Source organism: Schistocerca piceifrons, chromosome 11, assembly GCF_021461385.2.
Source record: "Schistocerca piceifrons isolate TAMUIC-IGC-003096 chromosome 11, iqSchPice1.1, whole genome shotgun sequence".
In the NCBI taxonomy this organism is placed as follows: Eukaryota; Metazoa; Arthropoda; class Insecta; order Orthoptera; family Acrididae; genus Schistocerca; species Schistocerca piceifrons.
Genome location: NC_060148.1, coordinates 114650908 through 114674722, shown reverse-complemented (window position 1 = coordinate 114674722; position 23815 = coordinate 114650908). Strand labels below are relative to the sequence as shown.

Below are 23815 nucleotides of genomic sequence, written 5' to 3'. Positions count from 1 at the left end.
TCGTACTTCACTGTACTCGAGACAGATTGGCAGTTGGCTTTTGCTCTACGCGAAACGAAATCCAATGAGATTCCTTCAAACGCGGAAGAATACATAGTGTAATGTTTACGTGAGGTTCATTCTTATGATGAATCTTTACGCTCCCTACCATATTTGATTATTTGCAGCGATCACCTGCCCACATGCTCCAACTTGTCTGCCCAGATGTGCTTTGTAGGAACAGATTTGAGCAGTTTCGCTCTAACCTCCAAGTTCGAAGTTTCCGTACGCATTTCTGAGCAAATCTTCTGTTGACACGCAACGAGCTGTTTGCTCAAATCTGATTTGCGCAGACAGATCGTTTTCTGGACGAGCGTTCAGGTCAAAATATCTTTGAAGTGAGGTGCTTAGTAGCAGCCATCTTGTGTAATGTGTATTGCAGAAATTTGTAAATTGCGTCCTTCAGGTAATAAATAAATAAATAAAAAGAAATTACTAACATGAAGGATGAAAATACGAAAATTTATTTTGGGACACGAGTGTTACAGCATTTTTGTTATTATTATTATGGTAAATGGAAAGGACTTGTGAAACAAGGTGCGAATATGCTCCGAGGAACTGGTGAATTGTCAATATTGTTTTAATTTAATGTGATACAACCTGAATACCCGAAAGCAACTTTATTCCGTATTGAATTACTGTTATTGGATAACCATTTGCGACTTTGATGATGGTTATGGACAGCGTGTGAATTTCGTATGTAATTTCTTAGGTTATGTTTTTTTGACATAACCTCTGTGTTACTTTCCGTGAAATGTATGTTTTGTAATTTCAGCGTAGAAGGTAGTGTTTCTATTCTTATTCTGGTGTACATCAAAAATATATTTTGTACATCAGTTACCGGAAATATTTGGTCGATGTGTCGTTAGGTCTATAGCATCATGTAAAGTGCCTGCTAGATCTCTACATTTATCCTTCTTGAATTCGTGAAGGAAAGTATTTCTGCAACTTTTGCAACAGTTTCCTTGAGTTGTGGTTTCCAGTGAAAGTGGGAAACGTTGTTGAATACTTTGCGATGGGTGAAAGAAGGCAGACAGTGAATTTCGCACATTTACTATATTAGTATGTTAATATCAACTTGCATATCACCTGTGATACAATGATGTTGGTTAAGGGATGGAAAGAGCGATACTGTGATATGGAGTGTTGCTCACACAGATAGTAGCATTTGAAATCGTATGCTTGAATACTTACGACATATATGCCCGCAGTTACTGTTTATGTAGAAGTATTGTTTATATTGGGGTGAAAGAGGATCCAATAGAAGACATTTTAACTCTTATTTGCGTGGATGTTCAGAGTGAGCTGCTATCAAGTTCTTCTGTATAAGGACATTACAACAATAATTGGTCCAGGAAGAGCTACACTGTGCACAAAAATTACAGTGATAAAAGATGGTTGTACAACATGACAACAATCTAAGTGTGTGTGCCTGCAAGCTTCATTTTAAACTTTCTCGTTATTGTAAAATATATTTTTAGTGTAGTAAACTGTCTTATTTATAAAGTTCACGTTACATGTGTTAGTTGGTTTGCATGGTCAAATTGCTGAAGTTACAATTCAGATGGAGAGCTACAAAATATCTCCCATACTGCATATAGTACTGTGGCTGTAGTATACAATGAATCACTGGCACAAAGAAACAGTAGCAATCAATAAATCTTTGTATGCATGTGATTTTTCTGTTGACATTTTGAGATAGCACGTTCTGACACTTCATAACATGAGAGATGCATTCTTAATGTTATTTCTGTGTTTTTTTTCCAATTTATTTCCTCTGCAATGACTCGTGCTGTGGTAGGAGTAAAAAATGCTGTTTCTAAGATTTATCTCGTAGTGACAATGGATATTGAATACCATTGTTTTTATCTGGCTCCTTGGTTTTCAGGGCCTTGGAACTGCAGCAATGGATCAGAAAAACATTATCTGGATAAAAACAGAGATAACAGATGAGGTGTCAACCTTGCCAGACTCCACAGTAAGTGGTATCCTTGTTTGTCTTAGCAGTGTTTCTTTAAGTTGTCTGTGTGTTATTTGGAGCAAATAAACATAATTGTCATATGTCGGGAAGTATGTATAATGTGGTGTATTCCAGATAATATTTTTGTCATACATAACAATTCACAAGATTGCATAAACTATGATTTGCATTGAATTTCACTGGATTGAAAGGAATAGAGTAGCTCAAATGTTTACTAGAATTTAGAGAACTTCGAAATGTACTGTTCAGTGACATTGATAATACATACACATAAACTTGGAGTGTGCTCTTATTCTGTATGCTTACTTCAAATAATTGAGAATTTAAGTTGAAATGTTTTTGTGATTTCTTTATCAACATTACATGATTACTGCCCACATAAAACATTTTTGTAAGTTTGAAGAGCTGTTCATTGTGGTCACTGTTCTGATAAGTAAGTTTCATATTAATCTGTAAATTTGTATTTGTATGGCCAACCGGTGTGGCCGAGCGGTTCTAGGCGCTTCACTATGGTTGCGGATTCGAATCCTGCCTCAGGCATGGATGTGTGTGATGTCTTTAGGTTAGTTAGGTTTAAGTAGTTCTAAGTTCTAGGGGACTGATGACCTCAGATGTTAAGCCCCATAGTGCTCAGAGCCATTTGAACCATTTTTTTAGCATTTCTCTTTGAATATGTAAACTGGATGTCAGTAAATTTACATTTCGGAGAAATTTCTTACTGGAGCTTAATGAATGGTTGACAGCACTGTTTCCGTGCACACTGATAGATTACAATTTCAGTAATAGTGTGGGTTGAACCTACTGGTAACAGGCTCTGACTCTAATCCTTGGTGGAATGATATGACATATGTGTACAGAGATATAATGCAACACTGGCAATATTTATTTTGCTTATATATTATGTTTTGAAATAGAAGATGTGGTGACAAACTGGTCTGTAGTATAGTATGGTACGTGTTTGGGATTATGCTGTGACAGTTTGGTTTTGAGAGCCAAAACCAACAAATATTATGTCCCGAGAATAGCTGAATCCTTGTTACAGTATTTATTTTACGCTTATTGCATTTTTGTGAGTGGTTTGAGTGGTTTGTTTTTACAATTTTGGTAATGATGTGGGTCCGTTCAGGTTGATGAGGTTTTCAGGTTCACATTTTCTACTAAATATATATTAAAACTAACCTCATTACAATTTGATAGGTGAAACAAACCCTAGCTTAAAATAATAGTCTTATAAGATTAATTGGAAGCGGTAGAATTTATGAATACCAATTATGCCAATTTGAACACTGGTTAACTGTGGATTGGAACCTCAGAAATTATTGAAATACCACACGGAAGTTTCTCTCACAACTTGTGATGCTTCAGTGGGTGGACTGAACATTTTCTGTGGCCCTTGAGAACACATTTAGCACATTATATTAACTAAAAGACACCTAAATTTCAAAAGCACATAAAACTTAATTTTTAGTCTATGTATGTTTTGTATCATAAACAGATGCATTTGACTAACCTCCCCACTATGAAGCAGTGCTTCCTATTCCTCGGACCAATATCTTATTGTAAATCGTCACACCAAATGCATATGTGGAATTCTCATTCCTGAAACATACTATCAACGTATTTTCTATCCGATACATTGTTTCCCAGAAATGTATGTCATCAAGTAGTCTCCAAGTAGATAGCCATTTCTTAAATTAAGCAGAGTGAAAGCCAAAAAAGTAGCTCTACCTTATTGTCCCGTTTCCACCAGTGTAAGTGAAAATGAAAGGCTTTCATTAACTTGCAGAAGAATAATATTTCTTTATGTTTTATTTTAAATTATATCACCTGATTTTACTGCAAACAAAATATTATTTGGTATTTGTAATGTGTCAACATCATGCTACATTTACAACCACAGGAATGATACTGTGGCTGTGCTGAAATTATTCAATTACAGAGTGCTACAGTAATCATTATCAAAACTTTTCAGTGCTTTTTAGCATACACATCTTTACACTCCCAGTCCATATTTGTTGCTGTCATACTAATTTATTATTTGTTTTTAATATACACACAAAATTTAGTCATGTGATGTGCTGCTAACATATTAATCAGACTTTAATGTATCATATTAGAAGTAGGTCAGCTGCAACTGAAATTGCACATGGTGTATAAATTTTCAGCAATGGTTGTTGATATACTTTGCTTTAAAAGCCATGACTGGTTTTGCATCAGTGGAGATAAATCTTCAGGTGATCTGTACAAGAAATTGAAGCATTAAAGAATTACAATAGCTCTAAAAAATAGATGTGTCCTAACATCAAATGCCATATATCAATGTGAGCTGAGTACTCAAGTTTTTTTACTTTTTTAAACAGTCGTGATGTGGCTTAGTAAATGCTAAGAGCCAAGTCTTACTGTTCATCATATGTTATATCAATAGCATGCTAAAAGTGGTAGTTGAGTGCAGTACCCTGATTTTCATAGTGCAGCACCTACAAATTTGCGTGGAGGCTAGTGATTGAATGGCCTGTTTCATGTAAATGGGTGCTTAAAGGTGATCTTGAACCTGCACTGTTACTATGTTCTTTAAAACATATGTCAAAGCTTTTCCTGTTTGGTCTATATATTAGAATCATAATGTCACACTTGATGCAATGCATACCATATGATTTAAAGTTATCCTGCATTGTCTTCTCCCTATGCCTAAATTGTAGGCCACTAATCTTTGGGACAAAACAGGCCAGAAATATGTTCTTAGAGACCGGCTATTTAGCAACCTTACTAGAAGTAATATCATAATAAGATATCCTATGATATTTACCATCACTATAATCCCTGTTACATATTGGGGTGAGCATAATTGATGTGCTAGATGATGCAGAGCAGCTCACATTATACCCTATATTCATTTTCTGCAACACATTTCTGTTAATACAGTGGATGAAGTCTGCATTGTAGCCATTTGAATATGCTGTAAACTGGATTATCATAAATTCCGTCATGAGCTTCACATGACAAAGGGACACTGTGTGGTCTGTGAAGCAATGCCCAGGAGGCCACCTTTTAATATACCACAGTGTGTGGTTAGAGGAGCTTTGAATTACTAGGTGTGAAATAGTGTATATATCATAGCTGGCTGTATTATCATCAATCCTGATGGACAGATACAAAAAGGAAAGAGCCACATCACCACTCTCCTACATGGTGAGTTGGATATTATCACACATTTTATTAAACTCCCCCAGAGAATCACTGCAATCCTGAGAAGAACCCTTTAAAATGTAAAGCCAGTCCCCATGTTTCCTTTCGTAGATAGCATCAATTCAATCAAAGACTCGCACTAGTGCCATCTCACATGTGGCTCATTCTACTGACCCATTAGTATTGGTAACAATGATGCTGTGCACACTTCTACAGCATGGTAAGATGTTTGAGGCTCTATTATACTTCTCTTCCAAAATTAAGACACGCTAATGTGGTGATTTTAGTTAGTTCCCATAATTGCTTTTAAGTCAGAAATTTTAACTGTTTTATCTGGTTTTCTTTCTCTTATAGATGCAGCATAATTCCAGTCAGTTTAATCTTGAGAATGAACAATGGACTTGGCTCTTACCATTTACTTCGCTGCACCCTGACTGTTAAAAAAAAGTGAAGAAATGTATCAGAACCCAGCTCACCTTGATATATGGGCCTTCATGGTAGGACACATCTATTTCTAAACCCACTGTAATTTCTTGTACAGATCATACGAACGTACATCTCTACTGATGTGAAAACTGGTCACGACTTTATAATGAAACTATTTTAACAGCTAGCGTGGTTGGTTTCACTATTAACTTCCAGTAAATTACAGTGTTTGAAATTAGTGAGGGATCTTAATTTTAGCTTGTTTTCTTTCAAATCTAGCAAAATGTTGGTTTCAAGCCTGTGATACTCTTGAGATTTAATGGCAAATTGAGACAGATTTTTCTGTCTTTGTGAAATATCTATTACTTCCTTCATTTCACTTGTCTTGTAAGTTTCTGTAGAAGCAGTGCCAGCTCAAATGCCGGAACTTGCATGAGAATGTTAGCTTGCACAAATATACCTGGGCATATTGACTATTTAACTGGATAAGTCAGTGTCTAATTGAAGTAGACGGGACATTCAATGTCAGCCCAGCCTACAGAAACCAGGGCAGTGATGAGTATCTCTCCACTTTGATCCTTTGAACCTTGAATATCTCATTACATTTCTGTTACTTCATTGCGAGAATTGTTTTTCCCATATTCAGGGCTTTCATTTTTTGAATAGTTTTCTGTGTCTACCCTAGGCATCAGAAAATAAGCAGTTGGAAAAAAGACGGATGTTCCTTGATGTATCGCACCTGCCTCTAGTATATTAATACCATTATTTGGAGTAACCACAGAAATGAGGGATTATATGCTACCATTAACATGTGCGCTACTTTTGTTGCAAAGCAGAATGTTTTTCCATATAATTAAATGTGTGTTTTATGCCAGTGTAATTGCTATTCCAACATTTAATGGTAAGGTGTATGGTGATGGCTTTATATTGACAAACATGAAATAGTAGCAAAGGGAAAAGTGTGAAGTGCAATTTCCTAAAAACTGCTAAAATACATTATTATGAGTGTTATGATAAGTTTTTCACTTTGAAATAAATCTTACTGAGTTCATCTCACCCGGAATTTCTCTCCCGGAAGGAGATGTAATGATAAAATGATTATTCTTGTTAAACTGTGTAGTAACAATTTTTCGTAACAGTTCTGTAGTTAAACTTAAAGTTCATAAAAAATTTGAAAACCATGACGTCTTAAGCCACCAATTAAAGATTTTTACTCTTATCACAGGTCCAGGTTTACCCATCCACCATAAATGTAAAAGAAGAATTGCAGGTGTGTGTGAACCAAGAGGTAATTCTAGGATTTAAATGAGTATATAATTAAGTACATTTATATGACAGTTGTTGTGGATATAATATAATTGATAACAATTGTAGCTGTCCATTGGCATTCAGGTTTTCATTGTAATGGCTATGATGGTGAATGGTGCGAGACTCTCAGTACTATATTAGACCCCTGTGGACAATGAGGAAAACAAGGCAAAATTCAGAATGTATGGGCTTAAGTATTAACTTTGAGCCAGTGGAACAGTTGTACAATATATATTTGCAGAATTATTTCTTACATATGTGAATATAGTTAGGAATTCAATGTGACTGGTTTGGTGTACATATAAAGCAAATCGTGAAAATCACTGCTGTAACCAGAACTGGAGTCAAGATTTCTTGCTTTTGAGACTTTTTGCCGGAATGATAAGGCTGTCCAAGCATGCATCCTGGGTTGTGTTAGAATCTCATTCTTGTGGTTGTAGTGCCTAATGGTGGATGAGAATGTCTGTAAAAAAACTGGAAATCCGAGTTTGTTTTGGGAAATCCAAGTACTTGTGGCAGAAGTAAATTTCTACTTACAGTCATAAATTGTTGTTATATCTGTTAATTTCTAACTTATGTTTCTTATATCCTTATTGAAATCTTTTTGACAAAGTGGTGAACTTCTGGTATTTGAAATAATTTTTTGTCCCTATAAATATATTTTTTACATAGATGATGCAGGTTGATACATGTATCTTTGGAATTCTAAGTATATGAGTGTGGTGTAGGGAAGAGGAGGGGAGGAAAGCATGAATAGCTTTTGAGAAAATACTTTGATATGCTTGGTTTTCCATGAAATTATCACCAGATCATCAGATGTTTAGAATGTTAGTGAAGTTATTTTTCCTAATCATACATCAAAGAATGTGTCTGTGGTATATACGGCTTAGCATGTTGCTGGTGGTGTTTCAGTTCTTTATGCTTTGACTGTTTTTGTGACAGATACAACCCTGGGGAATACACTGGTTCTTTTGTAGTATAAAAATAAAATTGAACATACTTCTGTGACAAAAAAGGCTTATTCATATGAATAGATTTGACATGGAGTGCAAAAAGTTGAACCCTTGATATCAGCCACTATGCATACTGACACAGTAACAAAGAAACTATGCCAGTCATTTTCTTGAAAACTGTTGATTGTTGACACCTAAGACAAAATAATGTCCATGTACTTTTATGCTTCTTTCACCATACGAAATTTTGACTGTGTGAGAGTGCAACCTATTGTGGCTCCTCCTTGTAAGGTGTAGTTTCAGGAAATTGCTGATGTAACTCCATACCCACACATAGAACTTGGAGTTCTTAGAGTATTTCCACATCAATGCCCAATGTCTTGAGAAACTAACATACAATAGAGATTAGTCACAACATCCTGCATCCCTGAGGACTGCTATGCGTGAGTTAGGCATGTGAAAGTAAGATTAAACCATGGAAACTGACAGGTTTCATTCCCTGCAATTGTGGACTTTTTATTCCCCTTTTCTGACTCTTCCAGATTGCATCACACTGGTACTGGGATGATGAGTGTCAAGTGGCAGACACTTGCCACTTACACCTCAAATTACCAGAGTGCTAAAAATGAATCGAATAAATCTTCAATTACACATACTTGGTGTTTGTGAACTGTGTAGAAACATTTTCAAAATGGACATACTTATGGAAGAAATGATTTAGGTTTCATCTCAAAATGTTTTAATTCATTTCATCTAAATTTGTTGCCTTACCAATGCTCAACTTTCTCATTATTCCATGTTGATGTAATGTGCCAGGTGTCTTGTCTCCATACCTATTTGTTCTTCTGGTTATACCCCATTTATGTGACTCAGCTTTTTAGTTAAGCAAGAGCTGATTCAAAAATTGTCTCAGGAGATGTGGGCAGTGAGTATCTTGAAAGCATTAAGCATTTCCAATAGTCTCCAACATGAAATGAAATTAAAGTAGCACCGTCCACTGAGTCAGATCCAGCCACTAGTGCCGTAATATTTACAATAGCGTTTTTTTAAATTACACCTTGTTAATTCATGTATGAATGTTGTGATAGCCTAGAGGTGTCATCAGTGTGAAATAATCAAGAAATAAATTAATGTACAAAATGTGCCAACTGCAAGATATTACATAGAAGTTCCAATCTGTGCTCACCTTAGGTAACATCATCTTGTTAATTTGGTTCCTCAGTGTTGTATGCTGTCTGACAATTGAAAAGCTCATTCATCGGGTGCTTTTTGCTGTTATTGACAAAGTACCATCAGGTGCTATATTGAAATTGTTCAGAATAGACAATACTTTTCGCCTCTTTGGTTTTTGTGGAATGAATGACAGTTTTGCATAAGGAAAACTGTTTTCAAGAACATAATATTAAAATGAATGTTGTTCACTCATAATGTTAATAGTGTCTGGTGATACCTAAGCAAATTGCTTCCAGTTAATGAGATTTTCAGTTTGTTTAATGCAGAAAGCCAAAATTGTGTGTGACAGCTACAGAAGAGGAGAGCTGCAGAAAAGTTTTCCATGCTCTTTATTTATGAATTACAGTCAATGCATCTGGATATTATTCATAACTATGCTTTAGACCCAACTCAGAGTTACAGAACTGCGAATAAAACACAGTGACCTATTTGGCGTTTCTGCTCCCATTCATTGCAGTGGTAGGCAGCAACACTGTGTCTTCAAAAAGTGAGCTTCCAAGGAGTCAGCCAGCTCAAGATTCACATCAGCTGAGCTGCTGTATTCTGCCTCTTGCTGGTCTAATAGCTATTTGATGGTCGATTTATTTCCTGATTTGTTTCACAATTACCCTGATGTATTCACTAGACTTTTTTGTCATTTAGATTAAATGTTCTGAATTTCTCTCTTGTAAGCAATGACATAGTGGTAGAAAATATATGGTTTTCAGTCCAGGAAGGTCATTTCAACAGAAACTACAACTTCCTTTGCTATTTAAAATGGGAATTTTGTCTTGGTCGTCATTGGGACAATAAGGAAACCATTGTTTGACCTAGTCATATGCTAGCTTAATTGTTAAGTGTTTGCCCTTAAAGTGGAATAGTGTGTTAGTTTTCTATATTAATCTAGTTGGAGACAAAATTTTTACATTTTCTGCGAATGAGCCACTAGCATGCACATCAGTAATTGCTAAAGAAATCCTCTACCATAAGTGTGTCACTACCTAGATTCTGTACCCTGTAGATCTAAATATGAAAAATTTGCTGAATTGCACTCTTGTTAGTGTCCGCTTTTTCTACTTCTGTCAGTTGTATTGGCGTTGTGGAACTGAACGATTTAACTGGATTTCATTATGTTTCTACCCCTATTGCTACATCTGCATATTTTCATGGTAGTCCTGTAATGCTACTTCAGTATAACTGTGGACCAAATGTAGACAGACTGTTTTGGAGCTGAAAGTATGTATTATCCTGGTAATGTGTAACAATTTGGGACACTTTGTAATACTGAAAGAGACTGTCTTCATAGCATTATCATGATAAGCTGTAATACATGTTTATTAGTACAGTGCAAACTAAGTAGCAGTTTTTCCTTAGTTTATTGAACTTAGCAGATAAACATAAGAGATAAATATGGCAGTATAGTGTCCCACATTATCTAAAATAAACTGACAGTGTTCAGGTAGTTCTATGACTTCACATCTAACGACAAAAGAGCAGCATGTGCTCCCTTTCTGAAACAATCACTGCTTTTGAAATCATTTTCAGTTTCCCTACAAAAGCAATATCTTAAGACTTCCTTTCGCTACTACTTTAAAGATGCTGCTAACTGTCCCAAGTTAAATGATGAATCTTAATACTTCCTGTCATATATCTCCTGGAAACTTTGTGGTAGCCATAGTAATCTACATTGCAAGTACCATATTACATGTTCAATGAAACGAGAGAAAGTCTCTGAAAAGATTTGAAGCAACTGTTGGCAACACAAATCTGTATTTTGTTCATCATATTGGGATTAAACAAGATGGGGATAAATAATGGAAGCAATGAATGAGCTTGTTAGTATGTGTTATCTATGGTAGATGTGGGGGTGAAAAAATGTATGAAAGTGTACAGCTGCACATTTGCCTGTATGGTTCTGCTTCAATTGCCATACATCCAGTTTTTCCCTGTGACTCCACAATTTGATTTATTACTCCATGGCTTTGACATGTTGGCCTTATAGCCATAATATCTCCACATCTTGATGGTATTCCTGATATTCTAGTTGTGTAGGGCACTAAAAATGTAGGTACAGTCCATTTGTGGTGAGCAGTACACTATGTCTTACTGTTTATTGACATTTTGTACAGTGACATTTTGCACACATTTTTAGTTTTGTTAAAATAATTTTTGTTACAGTGCAACTAATTTTCATTTTTCAGTGCCCTCAGGGGCTCATCATTCATTTGCTGGTTAAGGGCTTGGCAACCCCTAAGTTACTGAGCTGGGGACAGGTACGCTCCTCCAGTTCCTGTCACTGTAAGCTCTGGACAAGCTTCAGCGACAACTTCCGGCTTGACACTGGAACATTGTGTCTTGGCTTGACCACTCAGATCGCAAGGTTGGATTTTATGTATATATATATATATATATGTATATATATATATATATATATATGTATATATATATATATATATATATATATATGTATATATATATATATATATATATATATATATATATATATATAATTTTTCCCACGTGGAATGTTTCCCTCTAATATATATATATATATATATATATATATATATATATATATATATATATATATATATGATATCAATATATTGGAAGGAAACATTCATCGTGGGAAAAATTATATATAAAAACAAAGATGAGGTGACTTACCGAACAAAAGCGCTGGCAGGTCGATAGACACACAAACAAACACAAACATACACACAAAATTCAAGCTTTCGCAACAAACTGTTGCCTCATCAGGAAAGAGGGAAGGAGAGGGGAAGACGAAAGGAAGTGGGTTTTAAGGGAGAGGGTAAGGAGTCATTCCAATCCCGGGAGCGGAAAGACTTACCTTAGGGGGAAAAAAGGACAGGTATACACTCGCACACACGCACATATCCATCCACACATACAGACATATTTATGTCTGCTTGTGTCTGTATGTGTGGATGGGTATGTGCGTGTGTGCGAGTGTATACCTGTCCTTTTTTCCCCCTAAGGTAAGTCTTTCCGCTCCCGGGATTGGAATGACTCCTTACCCTCTCCCTTAAAACCCACTTCCTTTCGTCTTCCCCTCTCCTTCCCTCTTTCCTGATGAGGCAACAGTTTGTTGCGAAAGCTTGAATTTTGTGTGTATGTTTGTGTTTGTTTGTGTGTCTATCGACCTGCCAGCGCTTTCGTTCGGTAAGTCGCCTCATCTTTGTTTTTATATATAATTTTTCCCACGTGGAATGTTTCCTTCCATTATACTTATATGTGTATATATATATATATATAAACCATAATCTGCATGCTGATGAGACACATGGCTGTTGATGTGAAACAGTCAGTAGCAGGCAACCTCTGGGGGTAACCTGCCACACTTTAGTTGTAAGAAGCTTACCTATGCTCATGGGACTCTGTCTAGGTGGACTTTTATTTTCCTAGCTGCTAATGGGACCAAGATGGATTCTTCGAAGCTTCCTCTTCCACTTCTCAGTGGGGTGGGTGGGCCACTGCTAGGTACAAACACCCAATCAAATAAGAGGGATCATGTAGACAGGCCTCCAGACTCAGGTGTTATACAGAATTTGTCCATGAAGAGCAACAGTACACATGATGCTGGTCGGAATGTGTTTTTAATTGTGAAATGGAAAGAGGGCAGTTTCAAAAAGGTTTCACCTCTTTAGATTCAGAAAGATTTGATGGGTATCGCAGGTTCACTGAAATCCATCAAACAACTCTGTAATGACATGCTACTGGTGGAAACTGGTAGTTCCCAACTAGCAACACATCTCAGGAAAGCTAAATGCCCTGGAGAATATGCCATTGACATGGAGCTCCACAACACCTTGAATTATAGCAAAGGTTTTATGACCTGTAGAGATCTTGTCAACAATCGCAAGGTTGTTCCCACAAAGCCACCCCAGGCCAAGAAAGCAAATGAGAAGGTTTAGCCACAGGCAAAAACATGCAGTAGACTGTCAGACCATGTCGATGTCATCCAACTTGATAGCTCTGCTGCTACTGCTTCAGAGCCAATGGACTCCGAAGTCCGCCCAGAGCAACAATCTTGCCCCAAAATGGAAACTCCAACCTCTATAGGCTCCCCATCCCAGAGGTAAGACAAGGTGAAGTCCAACCATCATGATAAATGGCTCCCATACCGAAGTGGAACATGAATGGGTTCAGGAATCATGTGGAGGAACTGAAACACCTGGCACAGGTACAGTCCCTGTGCTTTTGTTTACAGGAAACACATTTCAAAGCTACTGATTCCTCTGTGCTACAGGGCGGGCCTCCACAGTAAGGATGACCTGACGAGGGAACAAGCCAAGGGAGGTGTCACTGTGTTTGTCAATAACACACACCACTCTTCACCCTCTTCCCTTAGTTACTGACCTATGAGCAGTAGCCATTGGGGTTCATGCAAGTCTGACAATTCCTATCTGCACTCTGTACTTACCTTTGCAGGATGCAATAGGTTCCAAGGCTCTCACAGGAATTATTGAGCAGCTCCCCTGCCCATTTCTTCTACTGAGTGGCTTCAATGCCCATGATGTCTTATGGGCCTCACTCTATACTTGCCCCAGGGGCTGAGTGTTGGAGAACCTCATGATGTCTCAGGAGCTGTGCATCCTCAACACAGGCAGTCCCACACATTTCTCAGCTGCTATTGGGTCATCCTCTTCCAAGGACCTTCCTTTCTGATCCCCAGCCCTTGAACACTCAGCACAGTGGGAAGCAACTGATGACCTCATTACAGTGACTACTTCCCACTTTGTGTTCACCTACTGGATGGAGGATTGCTGGACCAGCCACTGTCAAAATTGACGACTAACTGGGCACTGATAGCTAGCTGGCCGTTTTTCAATGCCATGCCAGCATCAAGGAGTGGGTTGACCACATCACACGTGTGATCCATCGTGCCACTGACCATCCATGCCATAGTTTTCAGGTCGTCTTAGGAGGTGACCTGTATCTTGGAGGACAGATGATTGTCATTCAGCCATCCGGAACAGGCATGTGGCTCTTTGATGGTGCAAATGCTACCCAACAGCAGACAGCTGTGCGTTTCCATTACATGATTAATGTGATTTGAAGAGAAGTAATAAAATGAGCTCTAACATGGAAAGTAAGCGTTTCCGGACACATGTCCACATAACATATTTTCTTTCTTTGTGTGTGAGGAATGTTTCCCGAAAGTTTGGCTGTACCTTTTTGTAACACCCTGTATATACAGGGTGAGTCACCTAACATTACCGCTGTATATTTCATAAACCACATCAAATACTGACAAATCGATTCCACAGACCTAACGTGAGGAGAGGGGATAGTGTAATTTGTTAATACAAACCATAGAAAAATGCACGGAAGTATGTTTTTTAACTCAAACCTACGTTTTTTTAAATGGAACCCCGTTAGTTTTGTTAGCACATCTGAACATATAAACAGATACGTAATCAGTGCCGTTTTTTGCATTGTAAAATGTTAATTACATCCGGAGATATTGTAACCTAAAGTTGACACTTGAGTACCATTCCTCCGCTGTTGGATCGTGTGTATCGGAGAGCACCGAATTACGTAGGGATCCAAAGGGAACGGTGATGGACCTTAGGTACAGAAGAGACTGGAACAGCACATTACGTCCACATGCTAACACCTTTTTATTGGTCTTTTTCACTGACGCACTTGTACATTACCATGAGGGGTGAGGTAAACGTACACACGTGGTCTCCGTTTTCAATTACGGAGTGGAATAGAGTGTGTCCCGACATGTCAGGCCAATAGATGTTCAATGTGGTGGTCATCATTTGCTGCACACAATTGCAATCTCTGGCATAATGAATGTCGTACACGCCGCAGTACATCTGGTGTAATGTCGCCGCAGGCTGCCACAATACGTTGTTTCATATCCTCTGGGGTTGTAGGCACATCACGGTACACATTCTCCTTTAACGTACCCCACAGAAAGAAGTCCAGAGGTGTAAGATCAGGAGAATGGGCTGGCCAATTTATGCGTCCTCCACGTCCTATAAAACGCCCGTCGAACATCCTGTCAAGGGTCAGCCTAGTGTTAATTGCGGAATGTGCAGGTGCACCATCATGCTGATACCACATACGTCGACGCTTTTCCAATGGGACACACTCTATTCCACTTCGTAATTGAAAACGGAAACCACGTGTGTACGTTTACCTCACCCCTCATGGTAATGTACATGTGCGTCAGTGAAAAAGACCAATAAAAAGGTGTTACTTTCCATGTTAGAGCTCATTTTATTACTTCTCTTCAAATCACATTAATCATGTAATGGAAACGCACAGCAACAGAATGTACCAGCGTGACTTCAAACACTTTCTTACAGGAAATGTTCAAAATGCCCTCCGTTAGCGAGGATACATGCATCCACCCTCCGTCGCATGGAATCCCTGATGCGCTGATGCAGCCCTGGAGAATGGCATATTGTATCACAGCCGTCCACAATACGAGCACAAAGAGCCTCTACATTTGGTACCGGGGTTGCGTAGACAAGTGCTTTCTAATGCCCCCATAAATGAAAGTCAAGAGGGTTGAGGTCAGGAGAGTGTGGAGGCCATGGAATTGGTCCGCCTCTACCAATCCATCGGTCACTGAATCTGTTGTTGAGAAGCGTACGAAAACTTCGACTGAAATGTGCAGGAGCTCCATCGTGCATGAACCACATGTTGTGTCGTACTTGTAAAGGCACATGTTTTAGCAGCACAGGTAGAGTATCCCGTATGAAATAATGATAACGTGCTCCATTGAGCGTAGGTGGAAGAACATGGGGCCCAATAAAGACATCACCAACAATGCCTGCCCAAACCTTCACAGAAAATCTGTGTTGATGACATGCGGGTTCTTGTCAGCCCACACATGTTGATTGTGAAAATTTACAATTTGATCACATTGTAATGAAGCCTCATCCGTAAAGAGAACATTTGCACTGAAATGAGGATTGACACATTGTTGGATGAACCATTCGCAGAAGTGTACCCGTGGAGACCAATCAGCTGCTGATAGTGCCTGCACACGCTGTACTTGGTACGGAAACAACTGGTTCTCCCGTAGCACTCTCCATACAGTGACGTGGTCAACGTTACCTTGTACAGCAGCAACTTCTCTGATGCTGACATTAGGGTTATCGTCAACTGCATGAAGAATTGCCTCGTCCACTGCAGGTGTCCTCGTCGTTCTAGGTCTTCCCCAGTCGCGAGTCATAGGCTGGAATGTTCCGTGCTCCCTAAGACGCCGATCAATTGCTTCGAACGTCTTCCTGTCGGGACACCTTCATTCTGGAAATCTGTCTCGATACAAACGTACCGCGCCACGACTATTGCCCTGTGCTAATCCATACATCAAATAGGCATCTGCCAACTCCGCATTTGTAAACATTGCACTGACTGCAAAACCACGTTCGTGATGAACACTAACCTGTTGATGCTACGTACTGATGTGCTTGATGCTAGTACTGTAGAGCAATGAGTCGCATGTCAACACAAGCACCGAAGTCAACATTACCTTCCTTCAATTGGGCCAACTGGCGGTGAATCGAGGAAGTACAGTACATACTGACGAAACTTAAATGAGCTCTAATGTGGAAATCAAGCATTTCTGGACACATGTCCACATAACATCTTTATTTGTGTGTGAGAAATGTTACCTGAAAGTTTGGCCGTTCCTTTTTGTAACACCCTGTATAAAACAAAAGGCAAAAAGAGTTGTTTCAATGGCACCCTTGATTTTATACTGTCTAGTGCTGATCTTTTTAATGTATTTACATTTTCCATTGTAAATATGTGGTGTGAAATAGTTTTATGACTAATAAATATGTACACATGTTGTAGTCTATTGTGCTGGATGTACACAAAGATTTGGTTTAACCCCACTAATTTTATTTTTAAGCTTTGTTCACTTTTATATACTACATGTATACTCTCTTATTATGCATGAGCCTGAAGATGGAATAATGAAATGCCAAAACTGGTTGCTCTAAGAATAAAATAAAATAATACCTTAAAGCATGCTGCTGTTGGTGAATTTTGTTGATGCTAACAAATACAAATTTGAGTTCCGTTCATCACGTAGGAAGCATATGTCAGGGGAGTAGTTGTGAAGTGAATATAGTTCCTCTGTGTTAAATCTGTTAAATAGGATTTAGGCATCCCTGTAGATGTTTACTCACTCTAACATTAGCAATTTCCTTCCACTCTGTGGAGCTCCAAAAAATAGATATCTTTGTTGGTTTGAATCTTAACTGAATGCCTTAAATATCACTTTTGATCAGCTTTAAGTTCTCCATGAATCTGTATGTGCACAGACAATGTGTAGGGAGCCTGTATTGCTATAGTTCATGCGCTACAAGGTGTCCACATAACTTACCACATACATTTACCATAAGAAATAAAACCATAGCAGTAACAATCATTATAGCATGAAGAATCACTTCTAATGGGAAAGAAACTGGATATAAAGCATTAAAGAGTAACATAAACAATATAGTACTGTAGTCTGATTGGATCACAAACTATAAATTAATTTTGAGTCATACCCATGTCTTGCATATTAGTGTAATACAATACTCATCATATAAAAGCAGGCCATCTGCCTCCATTGCTACTGAGTGGCGGCAGAACACACACATAGAAGGAGGTTATGTGTGTGTTCTGCCACTGCTTGATGAGTAGGCTTTGTCTATCCACTTACATTACTTTGTCAAAAATTGTTTTTGCTGTATTACTCCATTGCTATTGAGTTTGAAATGCAAATTGTAGACTTTTAGGTGGGGCATTTCTGAACAACAGTAAAGCATTTTATGCTTTCCAGAGCAGTGAGTGGTATCTAATACTTTCAACAACGTGCGATGGAGCCTCGCGACAGTCGCTACCAGATGCCGCAAGTGGACCCTGGAGATCTGTGATGAATGCAATGTTCAGAGGCAGGCAGTCTGCCAAGAAATCTTTCGCAAAAATGTTATTGCTTGGAACTATTATCAGCAGTGTGCCAGAAAGGAGAAAATATATTGCAGCTGTGTTACCATTACCCTAAAGACTTTTAACATTCAGATGAAAAGCGATGAAAAAATTTGTATAAGGAGCAGTTTCAAATGTGAAATGTCACATTTAGATGACACATTGTTTACTGCTACACCATGGGTCTACATGTATCATAACATGTTGAACAGGAAGTAAGACTTGCTACAGGAACTGCCAAATCTACAGTGTTACCAGATTGTGCAGGTAACTGGACATAGGGCATGGCCAGGTTAATTGTCGCATATCATAATCATTGCAGATTTATATTCAGCAGCAGCTAGACAGAGGCTAAGTTTTATGCCGGAGAGTGTATGTGTGTGCAGCTGCATTGGCTGAATTCAGAATTCCAGAAGTGCAATTGTGGAAGTTGACTGGGCTGATGGGTTGTGCCAGGTGGAGTGGGTGCTGAGAGAAAAAGAGCCAGAGGGTGGGTTAGGGAAGAGCGGCTGATGGCTTGGAGGGAAGCGGAAGATATAAAAGATAGGAATGCTTGAGGGAGAGGAAGCAGGTGCAACTACCCCCCTCCCAGTTGTCAGAAGCTCTTCTCCCAGCCACCCTTCCTGCCACTCCCATCTCCCAGCACTTTCCTTGGGAAATGCTTTTGCACAACTTACAGTTACTGTGAGTAAGTCTTAAGGCATTTCAGAAACACTCAATCTCACATTAAAAAAAGGGAATTTTGAACTATTTGATGTGAATAGTAAGTTTGAGTTCTGCAGCAGACAATAATTGAACATACTTTGCAGAAACACACTCTGGTGTTAAATGACATAAGTCATTGGTTGCAGGAAGGCAATAATTTGACTACTGATTGTGCACATGTGCTTAAGCACTACTGATGAATAGAAATAGTGAGCACAGAGTAGTCTGTTACTAAAGTCATGTTTATTGGCCAAAATGGAGGCTAAGTTGTCTCAGTGGCTACATGTTGGACTACGGATCTAAATAGTTTAGAGTTCTGGTTTTTTCGCACTTACCACTTTCTGCTAATCTGGTATGTGCAAAATGCTGAGTTTTACCATAGTTGGAATCCATATTAAACTATAGGTCATCATATACAGCATGACAGTTATTGAACAATATGAAAAAAATGTAAGGGCAGACAAGAAAGAAGTAGCCAAAACTGGTGGTTGCACAGCTTTGAGAGGTTTTTTAGCTTCACCACAGGGTATGCATCTCTTGACTTTCAACTTACAAACTACATTGTGCACAGACATTTACTTAACATGTAAATGTCACTATAGATATTTGGATTTCGGTTATGACATGCTCGATATGCCTAAAATCCTAGGCGATGATGTCCAGGTGAATCGCGAAGTTCTGCATGACCCACTGAAGTGTCAGAACACCATGGCTGTCTATGGCCTTCTAAAGGCTGTTTACAGCTCAGCAAAGTTTTTGGGTTATTGCTGTACACCCCATCTTTAATATAGCCCCACAAAAAGGAGTCCCCTCAGGGGTGCAGAATTTGTTTGCTGAGTACGGGTTTGGTGCCCTCAGGGCGCCTGGCTGGGGACTGGTAAGTGCTGCCAGCCCTCTGTCACCGTAAGCTCTGGGCATGCTTCTGTGACAACCATGTGGAATGTTGTATGTTTTGGAGAACGGGGGTCATGGCTTCACCGCCTGGAGCACAAGGAAGGTACGCACCAATCAAAAAAAAAAAAAAAACACAGCGCAACCTCAAGGTGTGCTACATGCTGCTGAGGTGAATGGCTGTTGAGGTAAAACAGTCTCTAGTGGGCAATCTTTGGGGCACCTGCTGCTGCCAATTGTATAAGGCTTGCTCAGGCATGCAGGGCTGTGCCTGGGTTGACGGTAGTTTCTCTAGCATATCGTGGGATCCCTATGGAATGGTCTCGTCAAGCTGCTACTACTACTGACGGGACAGGTGTACTGTCAGGTAGTACCTACACCCACTCGTCAGAAAGAAGTCTTGGAATCATGGTAACAGGGTATTAGGGTGCCATAACACTTTCATTGTAATCAGGTGAACAGGGGGAACCTTTGAGAAGGTATCCTCTTTATATATTCGCAAGTTATTGAGAGGTATTGCTGGGTCTCTAAAAAGTGTCAAACTACTTTGTAATGGAACACTTGTAGTTTAAAATGCTAATTCAACTCAAATATCTAAGCTCTTAGGATGTATGGCCTTAGGTGACTACCCGGTAGAGTCTGAGTTACATAGGACCATTAACTTTAGTAAGGGGGTGGTTAGGTTACCTGCTCCAGTGTAATGGAGGTGGACCCAGCAGAGTTATGTGAAGAATGGAAAAATATGTGTATCACGGAATTGCAGAACTATATGAGGAGAGTCAATGGCAAATTGGAAAAATCGGCAGCATTTATTCTAACATTTAGCACTCTGGAATTACCTGAACATATCCTTGTAGGCTCTATCTGTCTCAAGGTTTCCCCGTTTGTTCCTAACCCAGTGTGCTGCTACAAATGCCAAAGATTTGACCATACCACTATGAGGGTTAATGGGAGGGCCGTGTGTGGCAATTGAGGAGACTCAGCTCATGAATCAGTCAATTCTTGTACGCTTCCTCTGAAATGTGTAAACTGCTTTGGGGATCACCCAGAGTGGAACAGAAAGTGTGAAGTTAACAAGGGATGGAAAATTCAGGAGTTGAAAGTCAAGAGATGCATACCCTGTGGTGAAGCTAAAAAACCTCTCAAAGCTGTGTAACCACCAGTTTTGGCTACTTCTTTCTTGTCTGCCCTTAAGACGCACATCACCAAGTGTGATGCCTCCACACACTCGGACCACAGATTCAAGTACAAGCACATGCACTTGTCAGTGTACCTGCAGGGGAAATGCTCCACTTGAAACTGAAGTCATTCAGAAGCCATCGGCAATGGTCTTACCAACTAAGCCACATACCACTACAAAACATCAGAAGCCAACTAAGCTATCCCTGCAACTCAGGTGACCAGCTCCTCCCATCAGTAAAGAAAAACGTCCTTTGAAAAGTAGTTCCAAGTCCAAGAAAGCTGTAGTTAAACCTCTGGATTGGCAAGCTCTCTCCCTGTCTGATAGGGACTATGCTCTTGAGAATTCTGACTTCCAGTCAGAGGAACTGGAGAGCAGGGAACTGGCTAACATTCCCCCTGACCTCCCCAATAAATCACTGCTTCTGAGAAAGAAAAGGACAACCATCACCAAACCATGGCTTCCACAGTCTTCTGTGTTGCAGTGGAATTTGAATGGGTATCACTTACATTTGGAAGGACTACAGCTCCTGGACCAGGAGAGACAGTTCTGCATCTGCTTACAAGAAACATATCTTAGTCACCAACACACCTGTATTATGTGGTTACCACCTTTACAGGAAGGACAATACTAGCGGAGACAGGGTTAAAGGTAGAGTAGCTGTTTCCATGTTGACAGATACTTTCTCCTTGTGTGTGTGTGTGTGTGTGGGGGGGGGGGGGGGGGGGAACTTCAAGGCACACAATATGTTGTGGGGTTGAGCTACCACTTGCTCCAGGGCTTGGATGATTGAGCAACTTGTCCATTCTGAGAATATCTGCCTTATGAATGTAGGTCAGATGACCCACTTTTTCGCAGCTATGGAGTCTTTTTCAGCCATTGGCCTTTGTTTTTGTTCCCCAGCTATTGCCAACTCAGTTCAGTGGGAAGTAACCACAGATTTACGTTTTAGTGACCACTTCCCAGTGTGGATCTATCTGCTGACTAGGATGGTGGCTGACAGGAGACCACAAAGATGGATGATACAAAGGGCAAGTTGGTTGGAGTATAGTCGACACGCTATTTCTGAACAAAAGGATTGCGCACAAGAGACAGTGCCCACATCGCTTGTGAGATCCAATGGGAAGCCACAGAGCCCATCCCCTGGGCTGGTAACCACCTCAGACAACGGCATGTGCCTTGGTGGAATGACACTGTCGATTGGCAATTGAGGCCAGACAAACAGCTTTGCGGAATTTCATACACTGTTCAGCTACAGAAAATCTTTATGCCCTCAGATCTTAGAGAGCATGTGCAAGGCGCATGATAAAAGAATGGAAGAGGGTTTCCTGGAGGGAATTCATGACTTCTGTTAATCGGTCCACCTCCACTGTGCAAGTTTGGGTATCAGTAAGAGTTCAGGCAAGGATAGTACATGTACTCTTACAGCCTTGTCAAGTAATGGGCTGTTACTACGTTATCCAGTCCTGCTTTTCAGGTGTTCTGTGGGACTGCAGAAATGCGGGAGCTCAATTTTTTTCTCGCATAGTGAGGAATTCTACCACCTCAATTCTCCATGTGGGAACAGGAATCACTGTTGTCTGCAGCCAGAGACACTGCTCCAGGACCTGATGAGATCCATTATGCCATGCTTCATCATCTGTGCTCTGAAGCGAAAGGACAGTTCCTCTCTTGTTTAAATCAGATCTGATTTGGTGGACAGTACCCCACGACTTGGAAGGAGGCAAATTAATTCCATTCTGGAAACCAGGCACAGACCGTAGCACCCATAACAGTTATTGGAGTGTAACCCTTATGAAGTTGTATGGGTAAGACCCTTGAATGCATGGTCACCCATCACCTCGTCTGGCTGCTTGAATCCCGAAGTCACCTGAGCAGATGCTTCACACCATGAGGGCATTCGAAATGCATCTAGAGCCTTTTGGACCAGACCAGTTCAGAGACTGTGTGCAGAAGCTGGTGAACCACCACTGTGGATTTGGCAGCATATCCTTTTGGTTTGACAGGTGCTGGAAATCTGTCACCTGAATCATCGATATTTAGTTCAGTGGTCCAACCCAGCTTTACACGACTCTTCAGGAATCAGCCCCATGCAACCAAGCCATTTGAATTTCAAGGATCTGGATCTATCGGGTATCAAAATCAGTGATGGAACGTGTTGACACTTTGGCATCTTCAGAGGCCCAAAGTGCTTTTAAGCTTGATGGAAAACTTGTACTCCAGATTTTGTTTTAATAACTTTGATTTCGTCCATTTTAAGTTCGTATCTGTTTTATACAGATGGATCCCAGCAAGAGAATGTCCTCAGTTATTCTGCTGCATTCCCTGGTAGGGTTTCTAAAGTGTGTCTGCCAAAATACTTTACAAACTATGATGTGGAATTATTGGCATTCTGATGGCAATGGAGACGGTTTCTTGTCTGTTCTGACACACTTAATGCACTGCAACCATTACACCAAATGTATCCAGTAGACCAGCTGATTCAGCTCATCCATGACTCCTTACAGCGGCTCCAACATTGTGGCAAGGAGGTGATCTTTTGCTGGGTACCTGGCCACATTGGGACACAGGGCAACAACATGGCTGACAAAGCTACCAAGCAAGCATGTTGGGATGGTGCTGTCCCTCAGTATCCCATTCCATTGCATGCTATCATCTCATTTTCTGACAGGTGCATCATGCGTCAGTGGGAGACTGAATGGTTGCAGGTGACAGGCAACAAATTATGGTCACCAAATCGACCACAAAGGCATGTTGCACTTCATGTCAGTGTAACTGCCAGAAGGAGGTTCTGCTTACTAGACTGTGCATAGAGCATAGCCCTTTAACACATGGCTTCCTCCTACAGTAGGAGGATCCACCACCCTGTGAAGTTTGTGGCTTGCACTTTCAGTTCAGCATATTTTGGTTGTGTGTGTCCTGTACACTGATATTGGGGCAGCCATGAGTCTCAATGGAGATTTT

The 23815-nt window shown here is 39.8% G+C and overlaps 1 protein-coding gene across 2 annotated transcripts in view; it reads left to right on the top strand.

Annotated features, from left to right (window-relative positions):
- Nucleotides 1–307: 307 nt before the first annotated feature.
- Nucleotides 308–23815, top strand: part of LOC124720317 (zinc finger protein ZFP2-like) — a 161235-nt gene continuing 137727 nt past the window's right edge. The window contains exons 1-4 of one of the 2 annotated variants that reach the window (XM_047245622.1): nt 396–445; nt 1928–2017; nt 5561–5703; nt 6858–6920. In XM_047245622.1, coding sequence (XP_047101578.1) covers nt 5662–5703; nt 6858–6920 — 105 coding nt within the window. In that variant the 5' untranslated portion in view covers nt 396–445; nt 1928–2017; nt 5561–5661. Of the gene's footprint in view, nt 446–1927; nt 2018–5560; nt 5704–6857; nt 6921–23815 lie in introns of both variants that reach the window. The other variant, XM_047245621.1, reaches the window with a different exon arrangement.